The following is a 22,020-nucleotide window of genomic DNA, read 5'->3' on the forward strand; positions in this document are numbered from 1 at the left end:
GCGAGTGAAAGGTGAGAGAGGATGTTGAAAAGTTTAAAAAGTTTAAAAATGCGGACAGAGAAGGAGAAGGAGAAAGAGAAGGAGACGTTTCTTAATTTTTCATTAAAATCCCCACTTTTTGACCGCTTATATCTCCAGAACGGTTTGACCGATCAGGAGACGCGGTAGCGTCTCCGGCCATGTTCATTTAAAATTTTTTGGCTCAAATTACTCGTGATGATGCCGCCTTTCAGGACATATAACGTTTGATTCACAATTTTTTATATTTTAATAGTTATGTACCTCCCAAAAATGGACTTTGATGGCTCGGGATAAGAGACTTGTAGCGTCTCACAGTTTTTGAACATGGCCGGAGACGCTACCGCGTAGGGTTATAATCAGAGTTAAGACACATGCTGTTCAACTTCTGATTGGTTGCGAGCCCGGCCGTCATTTTCTCATAGTTTGATAGTGTTAGTGAATAACAGTGAATAGGTGAACATCATCTTTTGTTTGTGTGTATAAGTTATTCAGTAGTTGATTTAGCGCCAAAATTGATCTGTCAAAAGTTGTCAGAATTGTGGAGAACTACCGAAAAAGGCTTTGGTATGAATTCCATTAAATATTTATTTAGAATATGTTTTATTTTTATTTATTTACTTATATTTGTGATTAATTGTTAAAAGCGTATTTAAGGGCTCTCGAGCGTGTTCAGAGGCGAGAGAAAACCGAGAAAATTTTTGTGCCAATCTTTAAGAATTATAAGCAACTTTTCAGATAATTTTTTTTACGGAAATATTTTTTGACTTAGTGGCCACCGAATGAGTGATTATGGATGAATTCTGCCGCTAGGAAGTATTTAAAAATAGATGCAGAAGTTATGTATTAAATGACAGGTTAGAGAACCTATACTTGTCATATATCTAACCTGCCATAATAATTCATAACTTCTGCATTTATTTTTAAATACTTCCTAGCGGCAGAATTTATCCATAACCACTTATTCGGTGGCTACTAAGTTAAAAAATATTTCTGCAAAAAAAAATTACCTGAAAAGTTATTTGTAATTCTTAAAGATCGGCGTAAAAATTTTGGACACGCTCGAGAGGCTGCGTTCATAAAGTTTACTCTTTAACTCAGAGTTAACTAGAGTTAACTCTATAGCGTTCAGAAACTCGAATATGACCGAAAGTATGTTCAGAGTAAGCCGTTCAGAAATTCGACAGGATTAACTCTAGAGTTAACTTTCTTAACTCATGTCAGAGAGGTGGGTAGAAATAACTCGACATGCGCAGTAATGAGTATCAGCTTACTAACCTAAATAAGAGGTAATTATAGGTAATGGTGACTGATGTAAATACGTGCCTCATAACCTGTCTACACTAAATATTATAATATTATAATATTTAGTGTAGACAGATTATGAAAAAAAAGATATGTTAAAAATCTAGATATGTTATAAAAGATATGTTAAAAAAGATAGTATGTTATAAATCTTTTTTTTTATAATAATTATTTAAAATTTTTTTCACTAAAAAATAGAAAATAAATTACCTGTAACATTTTGTACTAATGTAAGGCCACTTTCATTAATACTTTTTCCTGTTTCGTCAGTCACTATTATAATTATAAAGATACTTTTTGAATATATCTTTTTTTAATAATCTCTCTAAGATGGAGAATTATATAATAGTGACTGACGAAATAGGAAAAAGTATTATTAATGAAAGTGGCCTTACATTAATACAAAATGTTACAGGTAATTTATTTTCTATTTTTTAGTGAAAAAAATTTTAAATAATTATTATTATCTCATCTTTCACGACTTATAGATTAATAATAAGAGATAGATTAATAGATTACAGATTAATATAGTGAAAGAAATTACTTTCTTTACGTTTTATAGATTATAGATTAATATAGTAAAAGAAATTACTTTCTTATTATTATTACTTTCGTATTATTATTATAGATTATAGATTAATATAGTGAAAGAAATTACTTTCTTTACGTTTTCTGCTATTATAAAATTAATTTTTTTCTTAATTTAAATTTCAACTTTTTATTAGATTAGAACTACCATCAAATCAACGAACTCAACTGATACTCCGGTCGTTCATAAAGTCACATAAATTTAGAGTTAACTCGTACCGTCTCGTACCTAACTCAACTCTACTCTAACTCTATTCGGAGAAAACTTTATGAACGCAGCCAGAGAGATGTAAAACTTAATATTTATTACAATTTAATGAAAAGATTGTTTTATGTACTCTGCATAATATATAATGTGTATTATGCAGCCCGAGGATGCACTATATTCCTGTATATTCCGAAGAGTTCAATAATGGAATTTAGAAAAATTTGATTGGAATTGAAATTTTAATTCCTCGCATTCTTTTTTGTTTGCTGGGATTGCTGTAAACGATTTTCATGTTTCGAAAAACCGCGCGCACAATCACTTCCGGCTAGACTTATAAATGGTGTCCTTCCGGCCATGTGTCTTAACTCTGATTATAATAACTCTACTACTGTGTCTCCTGATAAAGAAAGTTTTTTATCATCATTTCAGAGATATTGTTATCTACACATTGACTTTTCAATCATGTATAACTAAAATGTCATTTTTCTGTGAAGATTCACATGATTAAAATAGAGAATGTACGACCGATCTTCTGACGAATGATTTTATCCGCTGTTTTTAATGTCTGAGGAGGGCTCAATCCGACAGCCGAAACTTGTTACGCAACGCGATGTCCATCATGACTTTTATAAGTAATTTTTGATATTCTATTTTTTATATATTTTTTTATATTTATATTCTATTATTTTTTAAAATTTAAAATTAAATATGTACATTGTATTATTTTTAAATGAAATTTGACTTGACTCTTACATCGCCCTTTCTATTTGTATTAATTATTGTTATACCAAGAGTCCTTGAATATTTTCATCTTATTTAGATGTATTTCTTGTCATTCTAAATAAATACCTTTTAAGACTATTAATTATATCATAAATGCCACTTACTTTATGTGAAAAGAGTCACCTTTGCCGGATGCAACAATTTGGTCATATTCCTGACGTCGATGTTGCACGATAAGGTCGATTTGTTCTTGCAAGCTAAGAAGGAACAGTACGGCTTCTTCCCTCGTGACTTCTTTCATATCCATATCATTTATCTGTAAAAAGATTACATATCTTTATAAATTTTCGATATACAAATATCAAAATCTGTAATCAGACATTTTAAAAAATTTCTTTTAAAAAATCTTTATAAGAGAATTTTTCTCTATTAAACAAAATTATCGGAATATACAGTACTCTTTGCATTTTAAACTTTAATCAAATTTAAGATTAAAATTATTCGAATAAAAACATTATTTGAGATAAAAGAATATTGTTAGACTCATTAATTTTATTATTAATCATTTCGTCATTTTTGGATCTTTGGAATCTAGAACATGGCTTTAGTTTGTTTAAATATAAATAAGTGATAATAAATATGACTGATTTGGCTATTGATAGTATTAATAAGAGATGGAACTATATTTCAAAAAAAATTAAGATTCCAAAAAACGAATTTGTTATTGCAGTCAGTCTTGTCTTGAATTCAACGTTTTTTACTTTTAATAACAAATTCTATAAACAAGTTTTTGGCACCACAATGGGTTCACCATTATCATCTATAATTACTGACATAGTGATGCAGGATCTCGAAAAATAGCATTAAAAAAAATAACGGTACAACCTTTGCTTTATTTTAGATATGTAGACGATGTCATTCTTGCAATCCCTCCAAATAACACTAATGATACACTTAATATTTTTAATTCTTTGCATGCAAGACTACAGTTTACCATTGAGGTTGGCAGAAATGATAGATTAAGTTTCCTTGACACACTTATTATAGTTGAAAATCAAAGAATAATTTTTGACACGTTTCACAAGCCGACATTCTCTGGAAGATTCCTCAATTTTCATTCCAATACATCCCCTTTGCCACAAGAAAGGCATAATTATTAGTTTCATTGATAAAATTTTCCAAGTCTCACGTCCTTGTTTTCAACAAAAAAATCTAATAGAAGCTATTCAAATCTTCCTAAATAATTGTTTTCCTCTTCCTTTCATTTTTTCTACAATTCAACAAGGAATAAAATCCCATATATATAACAAACATAATAACAATTCACCAAATAATGATAAATATTTTGCAATCCCTTATGTAAGATCCATCTCAGAAAGTTTCCTTCCTATCTCTTCCATGTTCCACTGCAAATTGGCATATTCCATTCCTAACACTTTAAAAGGGCTTATTAAGAGAGGCAAAGACAAATTAGATGCATTATCAAACCAAAATGTAGTTTATAAAATTTCATGCGACGATTGTGAGGCTAGCTATGTGGGTCAGACAAAAAGAAAATTAAGTTCCAGACTTAATGAACATATCAGGAGACGCGGTAGCGTCTCCGGCCATGTTCAAAAAAACTGTGAGAAGCTACAAGTTTCCCGAGCCATCAAAGTCCATTATTGGGAGGTGCATAACTATTAAAATATAAAAAATTTTGAATTGAACGTCATATGTCCTGAAAGGCGGCATCGCCACGAGTAATTCGAGACAAAAAAATTTTTAATCGGTCAAGCCGTTCTGGAGATACAAGCGGTCGAAAAGTGATGATTTTAATGAAAAATTAAGAAACGTCTCCTTCTCTGTCTGATGTCCGAATTTAAAAATATCCTTATTTGACGGATAGTGAAATGTTACTTTTTAACATCCTCTTTTACCTTTCACTCGCACCTCCACCATCTTTGGCCCACCGGACCTCCTCCACTCGCCTCACCCCCTCCCCCACCACCAACCCCCACCTCTCCTCTCTTCCGCTGTAATTCAATCTTTTTCGTTATTACAACTTTTTGACATCCTCTCTCACCTTTCACTCGCACCTCCACCATTTTCGGCGCACCGGACCTCCTCCCTCCGCCCCTTCCCCTGGTACCACTACCCACCCCCGCCGCTACTCTATTTCACCGTATTTTCACTTTTTTCGTTATTACAACTTTTTGATATCCTATCTCACCTTTCACTCGCACCTCCACCATCTTCGGCGCACCGGACCTCCTCCCTCTCTCCCCACCAACGACCTCCAATAACTCTCTCTTTCGCCGTATTTCACTCTCTTTCGTTATTTTTTTATATATATTTGTACTCTGAAAAGTAAGTGATATCCTAAACAAACCATATCATAAAAATGAAAAGGTCAAGCTATGTTCAAAAAAGAATCCTTTCAAAAATTTAGACCTTTAAATCTTTAAATGTTTATCTAATCAAAAAAAGATCCCTAATAATTTAACCACACAAAAATTTAAACCTTTAAATCTTTAAATGTTCATCTAATCAAAAAAAGATCCCTAATAATTTAAACATTTAACACTTTAAATGATATTATCTAATATAATATATTACCACGAAAAGTAACTGATAGATTATTCAAGGTGCAAATTCAAAATGAACATACATACATATAAGTAAAACAAATTACAATTTGCATATTACAGTTTTTACAGCACGAATCGTTTAATTAATATGATAATGTAATAATATGCACCGAAGATATACCTACAATATCACGTTAATAAATAAATAAAAATATGTTGTCCAAAGTCGACGCGTTAATTAATACGCCTACGCCTCGCTTTCGCTATCCCCCTCACCTCACCGCTCCGCGCGTAGAACAATGCCATTCAATCATCGTGGAGCATTTGGACTGCACGCGGTGAGATGAGGTGGGGAGGGTTGGGCAAATGCAACTTTCAGCTGATTTTCGAATCGCCTTCGTCTAGCTTCCGCTGTTCCCCTCACCTCACCGCACCGAGCGCAGAACAATACCATTCGACTGTAATGGGGCATTTGGATTGCACGCGTTGTTTATGTGTAGCTTTCACTGTCCCCCTCATCACATCGTATCACGGAAAAAAAGAATGCCATTCGACTGTCATGGGACATTTCGACTGCACGCGGAGCGGTGAGGAGGAAAATGCAACTTTTGGCTGATAACATATTGCGGAAATTTTTTAGAAAACTGTAATATGCAAATTGTAATCTGTTTTACTTATATGTATGTATGTTCATTTTGAATTTGCACCTTGAATGATCTATTAGTTACTTTTCGTGGTACATATTCAACATAGAAAATATACTTTATGTATGTTGCAGTTATTTTCTAGAACACTGTAATATTTTTATTGTAATCTGTTTTACTTATATGTAGGTATGTTCATTTTGAATTTGCATCTTGAATAATCTATCATTTACTTTTCGTGGTACATTTTAATATAAAGTGTTCTAGGTAGCACAATGTGTATTCTATATTAGAAGTTCTCTGATAAGGATCCAAACCGAGGATCGAAACGTAAGAAAAATTTTATATTTTCAATAAATCGTATCAACACACATTAACATCCTGTGTACAAGACTCGATTAGGCATTTTTCTATTTCTTTTAAATGATTATCTAATAATAATATATTAACCACGAAAAGTAACTGATATATTATTAATCCTAACATATCATTAAAATGAAAAGGTCAAGCCATGTTCAAAAATAGATCCTCGCAAAATTAAAAAACCCAACAAATTTAAACCTTCGAAAACTAATCGCAAAAATTTGATCCTTCCTAAATTAAAATGATTATCTAACCACAAAATAGAAAACCCAATAAATTTCAACCTTTGAAAATTAACCCCAAAAATTTGAATCTTTCTAAATTAAAATGATTATCTAATAATGTAACATAATAATTTAAACCTTTAATACTTTAAATGATATTATCTAATATATTGTAATATATGACCACGAAAAGTAACTGATATATTACTAAATGTGCCAGTTCAAAGTGAACATACATTATGTTATTTTCTATGTTGAATATGTACCACGAAAAGTAAATGACTGATTAGTCAAGGTACAAATTCAAAATGAACATACCTACATATAAGTAAAACAGATTACAATCAGCATATTACAGTTTTCTAGAAAATAACTGCAATGAACATACATAAAGCATATTTTCTATGTTGAATATGTACCACGAAAAGTAACTAATAGATATTCAAGGTGCAAATTCAAAATGAACATACATACATATAAGTAAAATAGATTACAATTTGCATATTACGGTTTTCTAAAAAATTTCTGCAATATGTTATTCTTAGTGCACAAAATATAAAAGCCGGTTATTGAGATTTGATTTGAAATTTATTTAATTTATACTAGCCTGTGCAATGAAAAATAATTGCTTGTAATTCCAGAGTACCAATCTGTTAATGACTCGGAAAAAGAACATTGCGGCCTGTTCTCAAAAGACTGATAAGTTTCTCGTTGTTCACTTCGAAGCAGTGTCGAAGCTTGTACGGAGTAATTTTTTCGACACTTGAAGTACGAAAGTATTACTTATAAATAATGAATAATAAGATTAGATTAGAATAAAATATAAGGATCCACCGCATTTTCAAAAGCTACATAACGATAATGATGTGAACACATTATGTTGAAATGCCTTTTTCTCATGTACAGAGTAATTGTTATTACAATTGAAGTACGAATACCAATCGAGGCTTAATGTCATTAATGCGAATATTTAAATCAATCTTCCAAAAACTATTACATTTTGTACTCGCACCGTAAGAATGATGTCACTATCTTTTCAGAGTTAATTGATAAATTTCTTATCCATACTGAAACACAACTAACTCAAAACCGGAAGTTCAAACAAAAATTAGAAATTCGACGAAAGAAAGATTATATTTCTTTCTTTTAATTATAATTCTTTTAATCTAAAACATTTGCATAACTTCTATTTCAATAATTTATTCCATCCATCGAAAATCTTTTGAGAGCAGGCCGCCATGTTCTTTTTCGAGTCATTAACAGATTGGTACTCTGGAATTACAAGCAATTATATTTCATTGTACGGGCTAATATAAATTAAATAAATTTCAAATCAAATCTCAATAACCGACTTTTATATTTTCTGCACTAAGAATAACATATTGCAGAAATTTTTTAGAAAAACGTAATATGCAAATCTGTTTTACTTATATGTATGTATGTTTATTTTGAATTTGCACCTTGAATGATCTATTAATTACTTTCGTGGTACATATTCAACATAGAAAATATATTTTATGTATGTTTATTGCAGTTATTTTCTAGAAAACTGTAATATGCAGATTGTAATCTGTTTTACTTATATGTAGGTATGTTCATTTTGAATTTGTACCTTGATTAACGAGTCATTCACTTTTCGTGGTACATATTCAACATAGAAAATAACATAATGTATGTTCACTTTGAACTGGCACATTTAGTAATGTATCAGTTACTTTTCGTGGTCATATATTATATTAGATAGTATCATTTAAAGTATTAAAGGTATAAATTATTATGTTACATTATTAGATAATCATTTTAATTAAGAAAGATTCAAATTTTTGGGGTTAATTTTCAAAGGTTGAAATTTATTGGGTTTTCTATTTTGTGGTTAGATAATCATTTTAATTTAGGAAGGATCAAATTTTTGCGATTAGTTTTCGAAGGTTTAAATTTGTTGGGTTTTTTAATTTTGCGAGGATCTATTTTTGAACATGGCTTGACCTTTTCATTTTAAAGATATGTTAGGATTAATAATATTTCTGATATCAGAAAAAGGACTGATTCACCTTCTGTAATAACAGATCATCGCATAAATTATGATCATAATTTTAATTGGAATGACGTAAAAATTCTTAACAGTGAACCATCATACAATAAAAAATTGATATCTGAAATTATTCACATAAAAAGATAAAAACAGGTTCTTAATAAGCAGAATGACACCGATTCGTTACCTGATACTTACTCTAATATTATACAATCCCTTTCCCCTGCTTAATATTTTCCCCTCCATTCTCCTCCCCTCTTTTCTCTTAACTACTCTTCCTCTCAATAACCTCTTTCCTTGTCATCTTCCAGATGTTTTCAAATTCAAACTGTTTTCGGTAGTAAAACTGTTAACATCACTTACATTAGTCTTCCTTTGTCACATTTATAACTTTATAAAATTTAATTCAAGCAATCAAATGATTAAGGTACGCTATTATTCTTTGTTTTTGAAGTGTTTTTAAACTTAATTTAATTAGCTGACTGAAGTTTGGAACGTTCTTGGAACGAACTTTTCAAAACGATTTCTCCCATTTCTCCTTTGGCACAGATGTTCCTCTGCATGTCAGAAAATAAATAGAAAACACCCCGATCGAATACATGTGTCGGAAGACACCCTTATGCGCGAAAAACCACCATCGAAACAACTTAAAAATTTCTCAAAGATCGTAGAATGATTTCTCCCATTTCTCCTTTTGCACAGAGGTCCCTCTGCATGCCAGACAATGAATAAAAAATATTCCGATCGAATACATGCGTCGGAAGCCACCCTTATGGGGGAAAAACCACCCTCGAAACAACTTAAAAATTTCTCAAAAATCGTAGAATGATTTCTCCCATTTCTCCTTTTGCACAGAGGTCCCTCTGTATGCCAGACAATAAATAAAAAATACCCCGATCGAATACATGCGTCGGAAGCCACCCATATGGGCGAAAAGTCACTCTTTAAGTTGTTTCGAGGGTGATTTTTAGCCCATAAAGATGGATTCTGACGCATGTATACGATCGGAGTATTTTCTTATTTATTGTGTGGCATGCAGAGGGACCTCTGTGCTAAAGGAGAAATGAGAGAAATCATTTTAAGATTTTTTAGAAGTCATTAAGTTGTTTCAAGGATGGTTTATCGCCCATAAGGGTGGCTTCCGACGCATGTATTCGATCGGGGTATTTTTTATTTATTGTCTGGCATACAGAGGGACCTCTGTGCCAAAGGAGAAATGGGAGAAATCATTCTACGATCAATGAGAAATTTTTAAGTTGTTTCGAGGGTGGTTTTTCGCCCATAAGGGTGTCTTCTGACGCATGTATTCGATCGGGGTGTTTTCTATTTGTTTTCTGGAATGCAGAGGAACATCTGTGCCAATGGAGAAATGGGAGAAATCGTTTTGAAAAATTCGTTCCAAGAACGTTCCAAACTTCAGTCAGCTAATTTAATTATCATTAAGTTGAGTAGTATAATATATAATATGCGTTACACAATAAAAATTTTTAATTTTATTCTTATACGCATATGTATGATTGTATTTAATACTTCGAGTTTTTTCAATTTGTAATTACATTATATATATATTTTAACAGATAATGCAATTTCTCTTACGCACACATAAACTGTTATTTACACTTGCAATTGATTTGATATTCGAGCTTCCATAACATGCGACTAGTGAAAGAGATGACGATTAATTTTCAAGAAATGCTTTTAATATTTGAGCTTAAATTGACATGCGACAAGTGAGAGAGATGAATATTACTCACGTCTGTTAATTTTTTATTTGTTATCTGTCGATATGCGTTTTATTAGTTATTACATCTTTTTATTTTATATGCGTCAATATTTATTATGTCAATATCATATATGTTTTTTGTTTTCTAAATAATTTTATATACTATGGCATTGATAATGACCCGATAGGGATCGAAACGTTTGCCTTTATTGTTTATTTATCTCATATGTTATTTCGTTTTTATATAATATGTCATTAAATTCTTATGTTTTAAATTGAAACTTTTCCTTCATTATTTATAATAATTAATTTATGGCTCGTAGTCCTGTTATTTTTGAAGTTTTTTTTGATAATAAATGCTTATTATTATTACAGTAATAAGATAACGTTTGTTATGTTTTAAACGATAAATTAAGATATTCAAACTTCGATAATATAAACAAGCATATGATATTAAACGGTTGACAAAGTTTATTATAATAATTTCAACAAGAATTTAAAGCGAAACGTTTCGACTCATACAGTAGTCCTCTTCAGTCTCAATATTATAAACAATACACATTATTATAAATATAACAATTAACAACAATAATTATAAAATATAACGTCAATAAGTCAATGCTCTCTCTTAGTCAAATTGTAAATTGAAAGTTGAAGGAAAGAAAACCATCTCAAAAGCTATTTCAGCATCATGATTCTATAAAACCGAAATTAAAGATAAAACCAACAAAACCAAAAACGAATGTATATCAAAACTTACATTAATTTCAGATACTCCAAAAATAATTCTCTCTCCTCAAACTCAGATTTTATTGTAGTGTAACGCAAAAATGATGTGTATACGAAGACAGTCGTCAAAAGAATAAGGGAAATTATGATAAGGCTGTAGAAATGTCACACTCACTGTTTATCATTGCGAGGTACATAATCAAAACAAAATATCATATGCTTTGTCTAATTTTTCCGTGTTTTTTTGGGCATTAATACTATTCTCCTGTTCTTTAATACAAAGCATTTCCGAAATCTTATTATTATTAACTGACCTTTAAAATTTTATCTCCCGGCTGAAGACCCTGAAGCGATGCAGGACTTCCCGCTTGAACTGCAGTTACGAAGACTCCGGTTTCGTTGCCACCGCTTAATCGCACGCCCACGGATCCTTCCTTTTGAAATGTAATGAATCGAGGATCCGGCCTATACATACGTAATATCACAGTAAACATTATATATTGACTAATTGAAAAAAAAACAGAATTTAAACTTTAACTACTTACATAGGCTGTTTTGTCCGAGGTGAAACCGAATCTTCATCGTACAACTGTCTACGCGTACTATAATAATCTATAAAAAAAATAGCACATTAAGTAAAACTCGGCAAGATTAAAAAAATATTCTTCATTATTAATACGTTAAATTAGATCTTTAATTTGAAGTTTATTATGATAAATATTATCTTAGTCGAGATATTTTTCGCAAGTTCTTTACAGATTTTAAGATGTTATTATAGTAGCATTAGATCGAAGATGTACCTAATTTGATTTCGGGAGAATATTATTGTTGTAGTTTAAATCGAGTTACCAACCATACTCTTTTAAAAAGTACTCTTTTCGAGATCGATAAACAGCGTACTCTTACTTTTGGCTTATTATATTCTTTATTGAGAAATGAGATAAAATTTAAAAAATATATTATTTAATATTTAAATTCAGGGTTGGGTAGTGCTAAATTAAAAAGTTAAAAGTTAATTAATTTTAACTTAACTTAGTTACATTTTAGACTCCTAACTTTTTAACTTTATTTAGTTACATTTTATGAGTAACTAATAACTTTTTATTAATTTTTTTAAAGTTAAGTGTCAGACCCAATACGAGCCACATGTAATCAAAGATACGAATTCCGGTCGGCTTGCAGCACGTGATTAGCGCCTTCGGTGGTACTGATCGCGTGTTGTAAGTGTTATAGATATTCGCATCATTGGTTATGTGTTATTACTCCAGTCTGTTCCGTATTGATGAATGACACTGTTGATGTCCTGCAAGTATAGAGACTCTTCATTGTCCGCAAGCGGACGCGAGTTTGCATCACTGGTTCTAACTTGCAGGACTTGCAGCTTGCAATAGCTTGTAGTCATTTGTAGTTTGCTGCTACATTTATTCGGTTCTAATAATAAGAGTTTGAGGTTTTGTGCAAAAACGCAATGAGTGTTGACATTAATAATAGAATATATATATCTATACATAAAACCGAGTATATATAGAAACAAAACATATTATTATAAAAGATATATATTATTATAAAAAAAATTAATATAAAAATTTTGGATATGTTCTAAAATCTAAATAGTTTTTTTTATTGTTACTTCCGTTATTATTAAGACTGAAACCCTGAAATTATGAAAAAAATGAATTTTTAACTTTTAACTTTTCAATTACATTTTTTTATTAACTTAACTTTCAATTCAATTAATTTCATTATACATTAACTTGTATCTTAACTAAGTTAAATTTTCAAGGTTGTTAACTTTAACTTAACTTAGTTAAAAAAAAGTAACTTATTAAATTTATTATTTTATTTGATTGTTTATATAGAACTTCTTTCTAACATCTCCCCAAGGCGTCTAAGGTAGGTTTCCATTACATTGCCTTACTGATGAGTCCAGTAGTAGAAACCGGGACGAAACGCCAACTTGTGATATTTTTCGTAATATAAAGAATAAGATTATTAAGATCCAATTTATTTACGGAATTTTAAATTATCATCTTTATATTTAATTTGAATTAATCAAGTATTATTCGGTGATATTATAATACTACTGTAGTATTTATGCGTTATATGTCTGAATGTTTCAGCGCGCAATTATCGGGGGGCTATATATGTGGTATATAAAAATTCACACATACTTATTATTAGCACTTTGATCCAGCTTTGACCGTTATAGGCGTTTAATTCCTTCCTTGTTTATAGACAATTTACGGTCGGTACAAAAATTATTTATTATTTTACAAAAAAGTTTTGCTTGGCTTGTACTGATACTGTGTTCGTTTTGAGCAGTATGTACTATATAAAAGTTTTTATATATTATATTGTGGTTTTGTTTTTGTATTATACATATAGAAATTTTGTTAAAATATAGGTTTGTTGAAAAAACTTGTATAAGGTACAAAATATGTTGAATATATACAGGGTGTCCCAGAAAGACCGCAAAAAATTACATGCACAGGTAGAGCAGATTGAACTGAATCGAAAAGTCCTTTACCGTTTTGTAATTTTCGCAATAGTCAACGAGATAATAATTGGTAAATAGCACAACTGCACAGTCGATTGCAGCGCAGATTTTCGTTCTTTTGGTAATAGATACGCAGTAGATACGCAGACGATTAGAATTAGCTGCGCAACCGGCTACGTTTCTGCGTGATCGTATAAAAAACGCCCGTTCGGCAAATCCGATGCGCAGCGGCTGCCAAATCCGATGCCTAAAAGAACGCACCCGTCATGTCAGACAGCGCGGTGCGCTTGCCAGGCAGTCCCCACTCTCCGCGGTCCGCGCACCATCGAGCTATCATGGGCATATACTGTTGGCAGTAGTAGGCCGAGCGGACGCACGTATTCGGTAATTTTTACTAATTATTATCTCGTTGACTATTGCGAAAATTGCAAAACGGTAGAGGACTTTTCGACTCAGTTCAGTCCGTTCTACATGTGCATGTAATTTTTGTTTTCTCAATTTTTATTATCTTTGTATTTATATGTATGTTTATTAACGTTAACATTAAAAAATGATTATAAAGTAAAATGTGAATAAATATATTTATTTGTAACTTTAAGAAGACTTAATAGCCAAGGTTTGCAATAAAAATTACATTCTAAAAATATCATTTTATTGAATACTAGAATTTAAAACAAAAAGCTTCCTTTTTTCTTTTTTCCTTTTTTTTTTTAAAGAAAGTATACTCTTTTTGACAGTCAATGTACTCTTTTCGTGCAACCTGGAGTTGGTAACCCTATTTCAGTTTCATTATGTTGCTAGTTCGAAAACCATCAGCGCGCAGTCACATACTCTGGCCAACAAAATTAACGCAACACTTGCTTCACTTTGCAAAAATAGACAAATTTCAAGATAGAATAACTTCGTCGAAAATCATCGTATCGAGATGTTTAAAAAAGCATTTTACAGCTTAAAACCTCTACTTTTCAGATCGCTACTTGAAAAAATGGTCTCATAGAGATTTTATAAAGTTACATAAACATAAATAAAGATATATCAGATCTCAAAATTTTTTAAGAAGTATGTGGAGTTTCACGGGGCAAATTAAAAATTGTACACAAATGCGATTTACATCATTCGAAAAAGCGAATCTTTACCTTTAATTTGCTTTTTTATGAAGCTCCGTACGAATTTTTTTCACCGAGTTATTCAATGTTGAAGCAAAAAGGTCATTTTCACGGGGATGAAAGCGAGATCAGGAAAGGGGAAACAAACATGACGGACGTGCCAGACGAGTGTAGGGATAAAATTTACGTTTGCGCATGTGCGGCTCGGAACTGAATCCGAAGTGTGGCGATAATGGCCGATCGATTACGAATCTTAAACTACAACGCGCCAAAGCAACTGACCGTTGTTGTGCAATACGTTTCCATTGTGCTTCTACGGTTTTCACATACGACAACATACGACGAATATCCAAGAGGCAAAGAAGATTGACAAAATTTTATACATCCATAGGAAAGGTTAACATTTTTGGTAAGTGTATTAAAACAGTGTAATATTTTCTTATTACAGTAGAACCTATAGTATCGTTATTTTCATCTCTCGGATTAACCGATCTCGTGACGATAGCATTACGCGCGATTATTTCGGGCATAGCACTACTATCACGAAAATTCGATAACGAAGTCGGATGAATGAGACATAGAGTGGTGATCATGTTTGTTTGAAAAACCAAGAAATCTTATGCCCTTTTCGGAAATATTCATAATATATTTTTACAAAAAAGACGTAGAGTTTCTTGGATTTTCAAGTAAACAACGCCACTCTGTTCCGTTACAAATACCTACGAAGCTAAGAATTTTTAAGATCTTATTTCAATCTATGTAGTTTTTTGTACTTTTCGTAAAAAATTTTCCAGGATTTGTTCGTATTAATTTATTTTTAAAATAGTCAGTATAGTGTCTAATTTTGTCAAAATAATTGCTAATGTGATAAGTTAAATTTTTTAATAGTAAGATAAAATACATATGTATATTTGTTCAAAAATGTAATGTGATAGAGCAATTTCATTTACGAATCTGTAAAAAAATGTTCATTATTTGTATACAATTATATAAAATTATATATAATTTTATATAATTGTATAATTATTTTACAGCCTAATTTTGGCTGTAAGCTTGATACGACAATGCCAAGTTCCTTTATTTACAGCTTGGCTAGTCTTAATCAGACTACTCTTGTAATGACCTGCAAGATACAACGACTTCTTCTTACGAACTAGTGATGCTTTGTGTAATATTGTAGGTGAGTCTTTTATTATCGGGTGGATTTAAAATGTTCGACTTGTCAAAACTTTATAATGCTCAAATTACTACTGGAAATGATATGTGATGACGGAATATGTGAACAGAATGTAATTATGGATTTTTTTACAGGTACTGCGATGTCAAAATTCTTGGAGGGAACCACAGCTCGTGTTGGAATGAACATCGGATTTCCAGAACTGGATTTACTAGAAGAGGAATCTACGAAAATATTTTCAGTCATGTAAAAAGAACGGCGACAAGTTTATTGCGTGATGTAGTCATTATCGTTATATAGCACGTGATATGTATGTAAGTACTTGTAACTCGACGATTATATTACTGCTTGCTTGGATGTGTGCTACACGTGCAATTTGCAAGTTTATTTCTATTAGGTATATATATTATTAGTTTCATTCCTATTTTACTGACTTAGCTTCTTTATCATTTTTTTTACTTTATTGTTGGCTCGTAGCCCTGTTTTGTATTAATTATTTTTTACTTTACTTTTTACTTTACGTAACTGTTTTGACATTTAATTGATTTGATCAACATGTTAGTCTGAATTTTAATAAAAGATTTGTAAACATTTCTGAGCATAATGGCTCCACGAAAAAAATATTCTTGCAAATTTCTTCAATGTAGCAACAGCTATTATTGGTCGAAAGATGGTGAAAAGGTCGTGAATAAACATTTTTACTGATTCTCCAACAATCCCGAAATTTCAATGAAATGGAAACAGATTTGTGGGATTAAAAGCTCAATTAATTGCCGTAATATGTTCATTTGTGAGGATCATTTCCGGAAAGAGGATTTTATGAATTACACAGAACATCTTTTGAATCCTAATGTTGTACCGAAAGAAATCAAAATTGCAGATAATTTAATTCCAGTAGACATTTCTGCTTCATTTGAGAACGATCCAATAGACCAGAATTACCGCCAATTACATCAACAATCAGTACCTGCTGTTAGTATCGATTCAGAAAATAATTTACTTGAAGAAAATTCATGTGATATCTCTGTTTCTGCGAACAGTGACACTGTTATTGAAGACACTCATGCTGATTTTTATGACAATAGTATATTCGAAAATGTTCCGATATTTTTTTTTAATAGTCATTTAGATAAATCTAAAAATAGTTCACAAATTAATGAAAGTAATGCAAGCAATATTCCATTTATTTGTATTTGCCAGGACGATGAATGTAAAGATGGAAAATGTTCTTCTTGTAACGATTTTGAACCAGATAATGATTATGTACCACCTACCAAAAAAATTAAAACCGGATTTTTAACGGCAGCAGGAGTGGCCTCAAAGACGATGTCACCGCGAAAGACAATCATGTACAAAATCCATCGCAAAATCACTGCACAATTGTGCAAAATTAAAAAGAAATTAGGTGACGAAAGGAACGCTTTGGCAGAATTAAAATCTATGCATGACAAACATATGTTTGATTGTATCAATGAAAAATTGAATGATGTCACTAAACATTTTGTAAATTCTCAATTACGAAATGTAGATCGTACTCCTGCCGAGAAACGATGGACTGAAGAAGATAAGGTTTTTACATTGTCTATTTATAAACGAAGTCCTCGTGTTTATAGGTATCTCGCGACCTATTTCGAATTACCATCCACGCGTACTCTGAAGTACATGTTGTCAAAGATTCCTTTCGATACTGGAATGAATAAACTTCTTTTGCAACAGCTTAAAGTTAAAAGCGATGAGATGCATGAGCTAGATCGATATTGCGTACTAGTTTTTGACGAGATTTCTCTTAGTAATGGTTTTCACTACGAATCACATAAACAACAAATTAGTGGTTTCGAAGGTTTAGATGAATTAGGTCGAACACATAGGGCAGCAAATCATGCTCTTGTTTTCATGTTACGTGGTTTGAGGAAATCATAGAAACAAGTAATTGCTTATTATTTTACGGCTGGCACAATTTCTAGTAGCAATCGATAATAACGAATATCAATGAACAACTTCAGGAGATAGGGCTAAAAGTAAAAGTAACTGTTTGTGACCAAGGTTCCACTCAAAGAAAGGCGCTATCAGAATTATGTTCAGAAAACACGGTAAACCCAACTTGCAACAAACTACACGTTTGTCGTTAAATCCGAAACTATTAGAACTATTTACGATGTTCCCCATTTATTAAAATGTACTCGAAATGCTTTACTCAGATGTAACATTAGATTCGCGGAAGATAAAGTAGCAAAATTTCAGTCTATGCTTTCGATGTTGAACTCAATTTCAAATTCAGGCAACTTTACAAACTATCAGTAAATGATTTTAAGGGGGGGGGTAAGGTATTTTAACTTTTTTTTTAAATTTTTTTATCTGAATGTACAATGTCTCAAGATTATTGTGTGAAAATTTGAAGCCGATCGGAGCAAAATTAACGGAGATATGGAATTTTAAGTGTCCGTTGCTCCGATTCGATTTCGTATACCTGCCCAGTAGCTGGGCGAAGCGGTTGCCTAGCAGCTGTTTCGTGTACGAATAGCTTTTTTTCTTCTGCTGTAAACAAAGAGAAAGAAGCAATGTGCAGAGCAAATAATATACAAAATACATCGATGACTCTGTGTAAGTATAGACAAAACACTCGGTCATTTCTACTGTACAAAACTTTAAAGCGTTTTTGTCACACTTAGGGCAATGGCAGAGACCGAGATGTAACATGCGTAGTCGTAACGTAAGATAAGGCAGAGAAAAACGTAGCTGTCGTAGTAGTGACTGCCAGTCTGCCAGTCACTATTACGACAGCTACGTTTTTCTCTGCCTTACCTTACGTTACGACTACGCATGTTACGTCTTGTTCTCTGCCATAGCCCTTAGCATTTTCCAAGTCGGTGCACACTGTAACTCAAAATCTACTGCACCGATCGTTTTAAAATTTGGTACACTCTTTCTACACCTAAATCACAAGGTAACGCTGTCGAGTTTTTATTTTTTTAGTAATTATTATTTATTTTACAATAACAAATTTACCGATTTTTTTATAGCAAAAATCGATTTTTGACTTCCAAGTGTTAAAAAAAATTTAAAAAACAATTTAAAAAAAAACTCAACAGCGTTACCTTGAGAAACTCATTAACTAACTAAAAAATTTTGGTTTTTTGATATCAGATGATCCAGTAACGAGTTATCGTGTGCACCGCAAGACACCTTTTTTTCGAGGCGCCTCCGAAAATTGCGTGCCAATGTGTTGTTTCTCCATATTTTTCGTTCAAATTTTCACAAAATATTCTTCAAACATTGTATTATTAAAATAAAATTACCCAAATACACTGGAACTAACCATAGCTTATAAAAAATTTCATGAATATATGCTTTTTTTTCATCGAATTAACGTAATCGGATTAACCTTACCCCTCCTTAACTTTAAAGATTCTTTTGTTAAAATAAGGGTTAAAACTGCAGCACGTCAGTTAAGCCATACTGTTGCTGCAGCAATTCAATCGTACAGTATCTCTAACGTAAACGAATTGTTTCCGGTTGAATCACTACAAACAGCAGAGTTCTCACATCTCATAGACGATCTTTTCGATTCTTTAAATGGTTCGAGCATAACACCAGATGAGGGTAAGATGTATACATGTTGTCTTCAAGACGGTTCACCTCACTTATTGTTAGAGTTGTGGAGCCGATTATGGCAAAATGGAAATTAATAAATTGTAAACAGGATGTTAATGTTTATTATATTGTGTGAATTTATATACTGCGTATGTAGTTCCCCCCGCGACGCTGATAGATTTTCAGCATTGACGCATACATATTCACTACCGCAGTAATATCACTTAGTTAAATTGACAATCAATCTAACCAATTTTTGATGCCTATAGCATCTTATTTTAGATTTTAATAATATGTTGAAAGACATATATTAAAATTTAATATTAAAGTACAATAATAATTGACTCGTATGATTTAAAAATCTCAGTTTTCCACAGACATTAAATTATTACTTTAATATTAAACTTTAACAGGAAATGGAAAGTTACTTTTTAAAAGATAGTTACAGTTACTCGTTACCGAGTAAAAAATGTAACTAGATACAGTTACAATTACAGGGAATGGAAGTAACTCGTTACTTGTAACGAAGTTACAGTTACAAGTTACTTTTTTGGTAACTTTACTGGTAACTGCGTTACTTTCTTTTTTTGGTAATTGTAACGGTAACGAGTTACATTTTTTGGGTAACGGTAACGAAATTTACAGTTACTTTTGTCATTACTTTGCACACGATTGAACACGGTTCGATTGGATACATGCTATTTATAGCGCTTATCAATAAGATTTGAAACCCCTTAGACATTCGGCCATTATGATTCAGTAATTATTTTACACTTCTATTTTCTATGTAATACATAGGACATACAAATATTTCAGTTTGCTGCATATTTTACAGGTTTTAGAATTACAAAATTGTGTTTAAAAAAAATTAAAAAATAAATTAAATAATAGTAAAATGAGAAGAGGGCTACGAACGCAAAAGCGAAACAGTTTAAAAGACGATGATAATAAGTGTCGAAACGTCGCTTGTTTTTATCTTGTTTTATCCATGTATTGTTGTAATATATATGGCATTTATACATTTAATTACATTGTCATCGTCGTTCTTATCGGAAATAAACTGTTTCATTTTTGGCTCGTAACCCTTCTCATTTTACTTTTATTTAATTTATTATTTGAGCCATTCTACATTGTTTTTTTTTTTTTTTTTAATAAAACTATTTATTTGTCAGTATTACATATAAAAAAAAATGCAAAAGTACATTTTTTAATTAATTTTGAAAAAGTAACGGAAAAGTAACGAAAAGTTATTTTTCAAGTAACGGTAACTGTAACGAGTTACCTTTAAAAAGCGATAACTGTAACTAGTTACTTTTAAAAAGTAACTTTCTATTCCCTGTACAATTATCGCTTTTTAAAAGTAACTCGTTACAGTTACCGTTACTTGAAAAATAACTTTTCGTTACTTTTCCGTTACTTTTTTAAAATCAAAAATGTACTTTTAAAAATGTACTTTTGCATTTTTAATATAATATGTGTAGAAGGACTACGAACTAGAAAACAAATAATAAAGTATTTTTAATAATTTTGAAAACATTTTATATAAGACAAGAATTAAGAGTTACATAGAAAACGCAAACAAAAGTTAGACTAAGAATTAAAATATAAACAATAAAATATAACAGACGTTTCGACCTCTCTTAGGTCATTTTCAATGTTTAAAAGTGTAAAATATTTTAAAAATTATGCATTACATATAAATTTTCAAAAAAGAAACTAAAATGCGAGATGGTAGCATTTTTAGCGATGTTTTTCTTCACAAAATAGTGTCGTTGTTGCGAGTATTAAAATAATTGTGTAGGTGTTACCAACTTTAATATAGAGGTGTCAAGTTTTTCAATAAGTCCATGAATAAATCTTCTATTTTTCTTCATTGTCGAGTAGTTCATCATTATAGCAAGTCTCATGGATAGTATGTCAATAAGAAAGTCATTCTCATGAACAGAAATGGTGAAATTGTAATACACAACTACAATTGTACAATATAAAATAATAGAAGTTATACTACACAATACGAATCCAGATACCACATAAATTCACATTCGTTCGACATATATAAATACCTATTTTATATGAAAATGACTTCCATATTAGCAATCAATGTTATTATTATATATATAAGATTTTATTCTGTTAGTGATAGTATAAAAGAAAAAAAGAAGAGGATAACTATTGTTAAGAAGTATATTAATGGCTTCAATTAAGTTTTTTTGATGAAATTGTGGATGAGACAAACGAATTATTTTATCTATCATGTTAGTGATTATGCCTTTTTTTTTATGACAGATGGGATGGTTGGAATGATAGTTTAAAAATCTGCCAGAGAATGTGGATTTGTGGAAAATATCAAATATGATTCTCTGATTCTTCACAATAATTCTTGTATCAAGAAAATTTATGGTATTATCTGTGCCAACTTCCATGGTGAACTGTAATCTTTTGTGTATAGAATTAAATATATTCAGTGTATCAACAATGCCGTCCGAAGGGAGTGCCAAAATGATGTCATCCACATATCGATA

At 31.2% G+C, this 22,020-nt stretch overlaps 1 protein-coding gene across 1 annotated transcript in view; it reads right to left on the bottom strand.

Annotated features, from left to right (window-relative positions):
• Positions 1-22,020, bottom strand: part of LOC108780008 (tight junction protein ZO-1-like) — a 73,108-nt gene that overhangs the window by 35,717 nt on the left and 15,371 nt on the right. Inside the window, exons 5-7 of the mRNA XM_018547580.1 lie at positions 11,673-11,739; positions 11,442-11,592; positions 3,007-3,158 (exon numbers count right to left, since the gene is read on the bottom strand). Of these exons, the coding sequence (XP_018403082.1) occupies positions 3,007-3,158; positions 11,442-11,592; positions 11,673-11,739 (370 nt within the window). The remainder of the gene's footprint in view (positions 1-3,006; positions 3,159-11,441; positions 11,593-11,672; positions 11,740-22,020) is intronic.

The sequence above is a fragment of the Cyphomyrmex costatus genome, unplaced genomic scaffold (genome assembly GCF_001594065.2).
Source record: "Cyphomyrmex costatus isolate MS0001 unplaced genomic scaffold, Ccosl1.0 scaffold660, whole genome shotgun sequence".
NCBI classification, from domain to species: domain Eukaryota; kingdom Metazoa; phylum Arthropoda; class Insecta; order Hymenoptera; family Formicidae; genus Cyphomyrmex; species Cyphomyrmex costatus.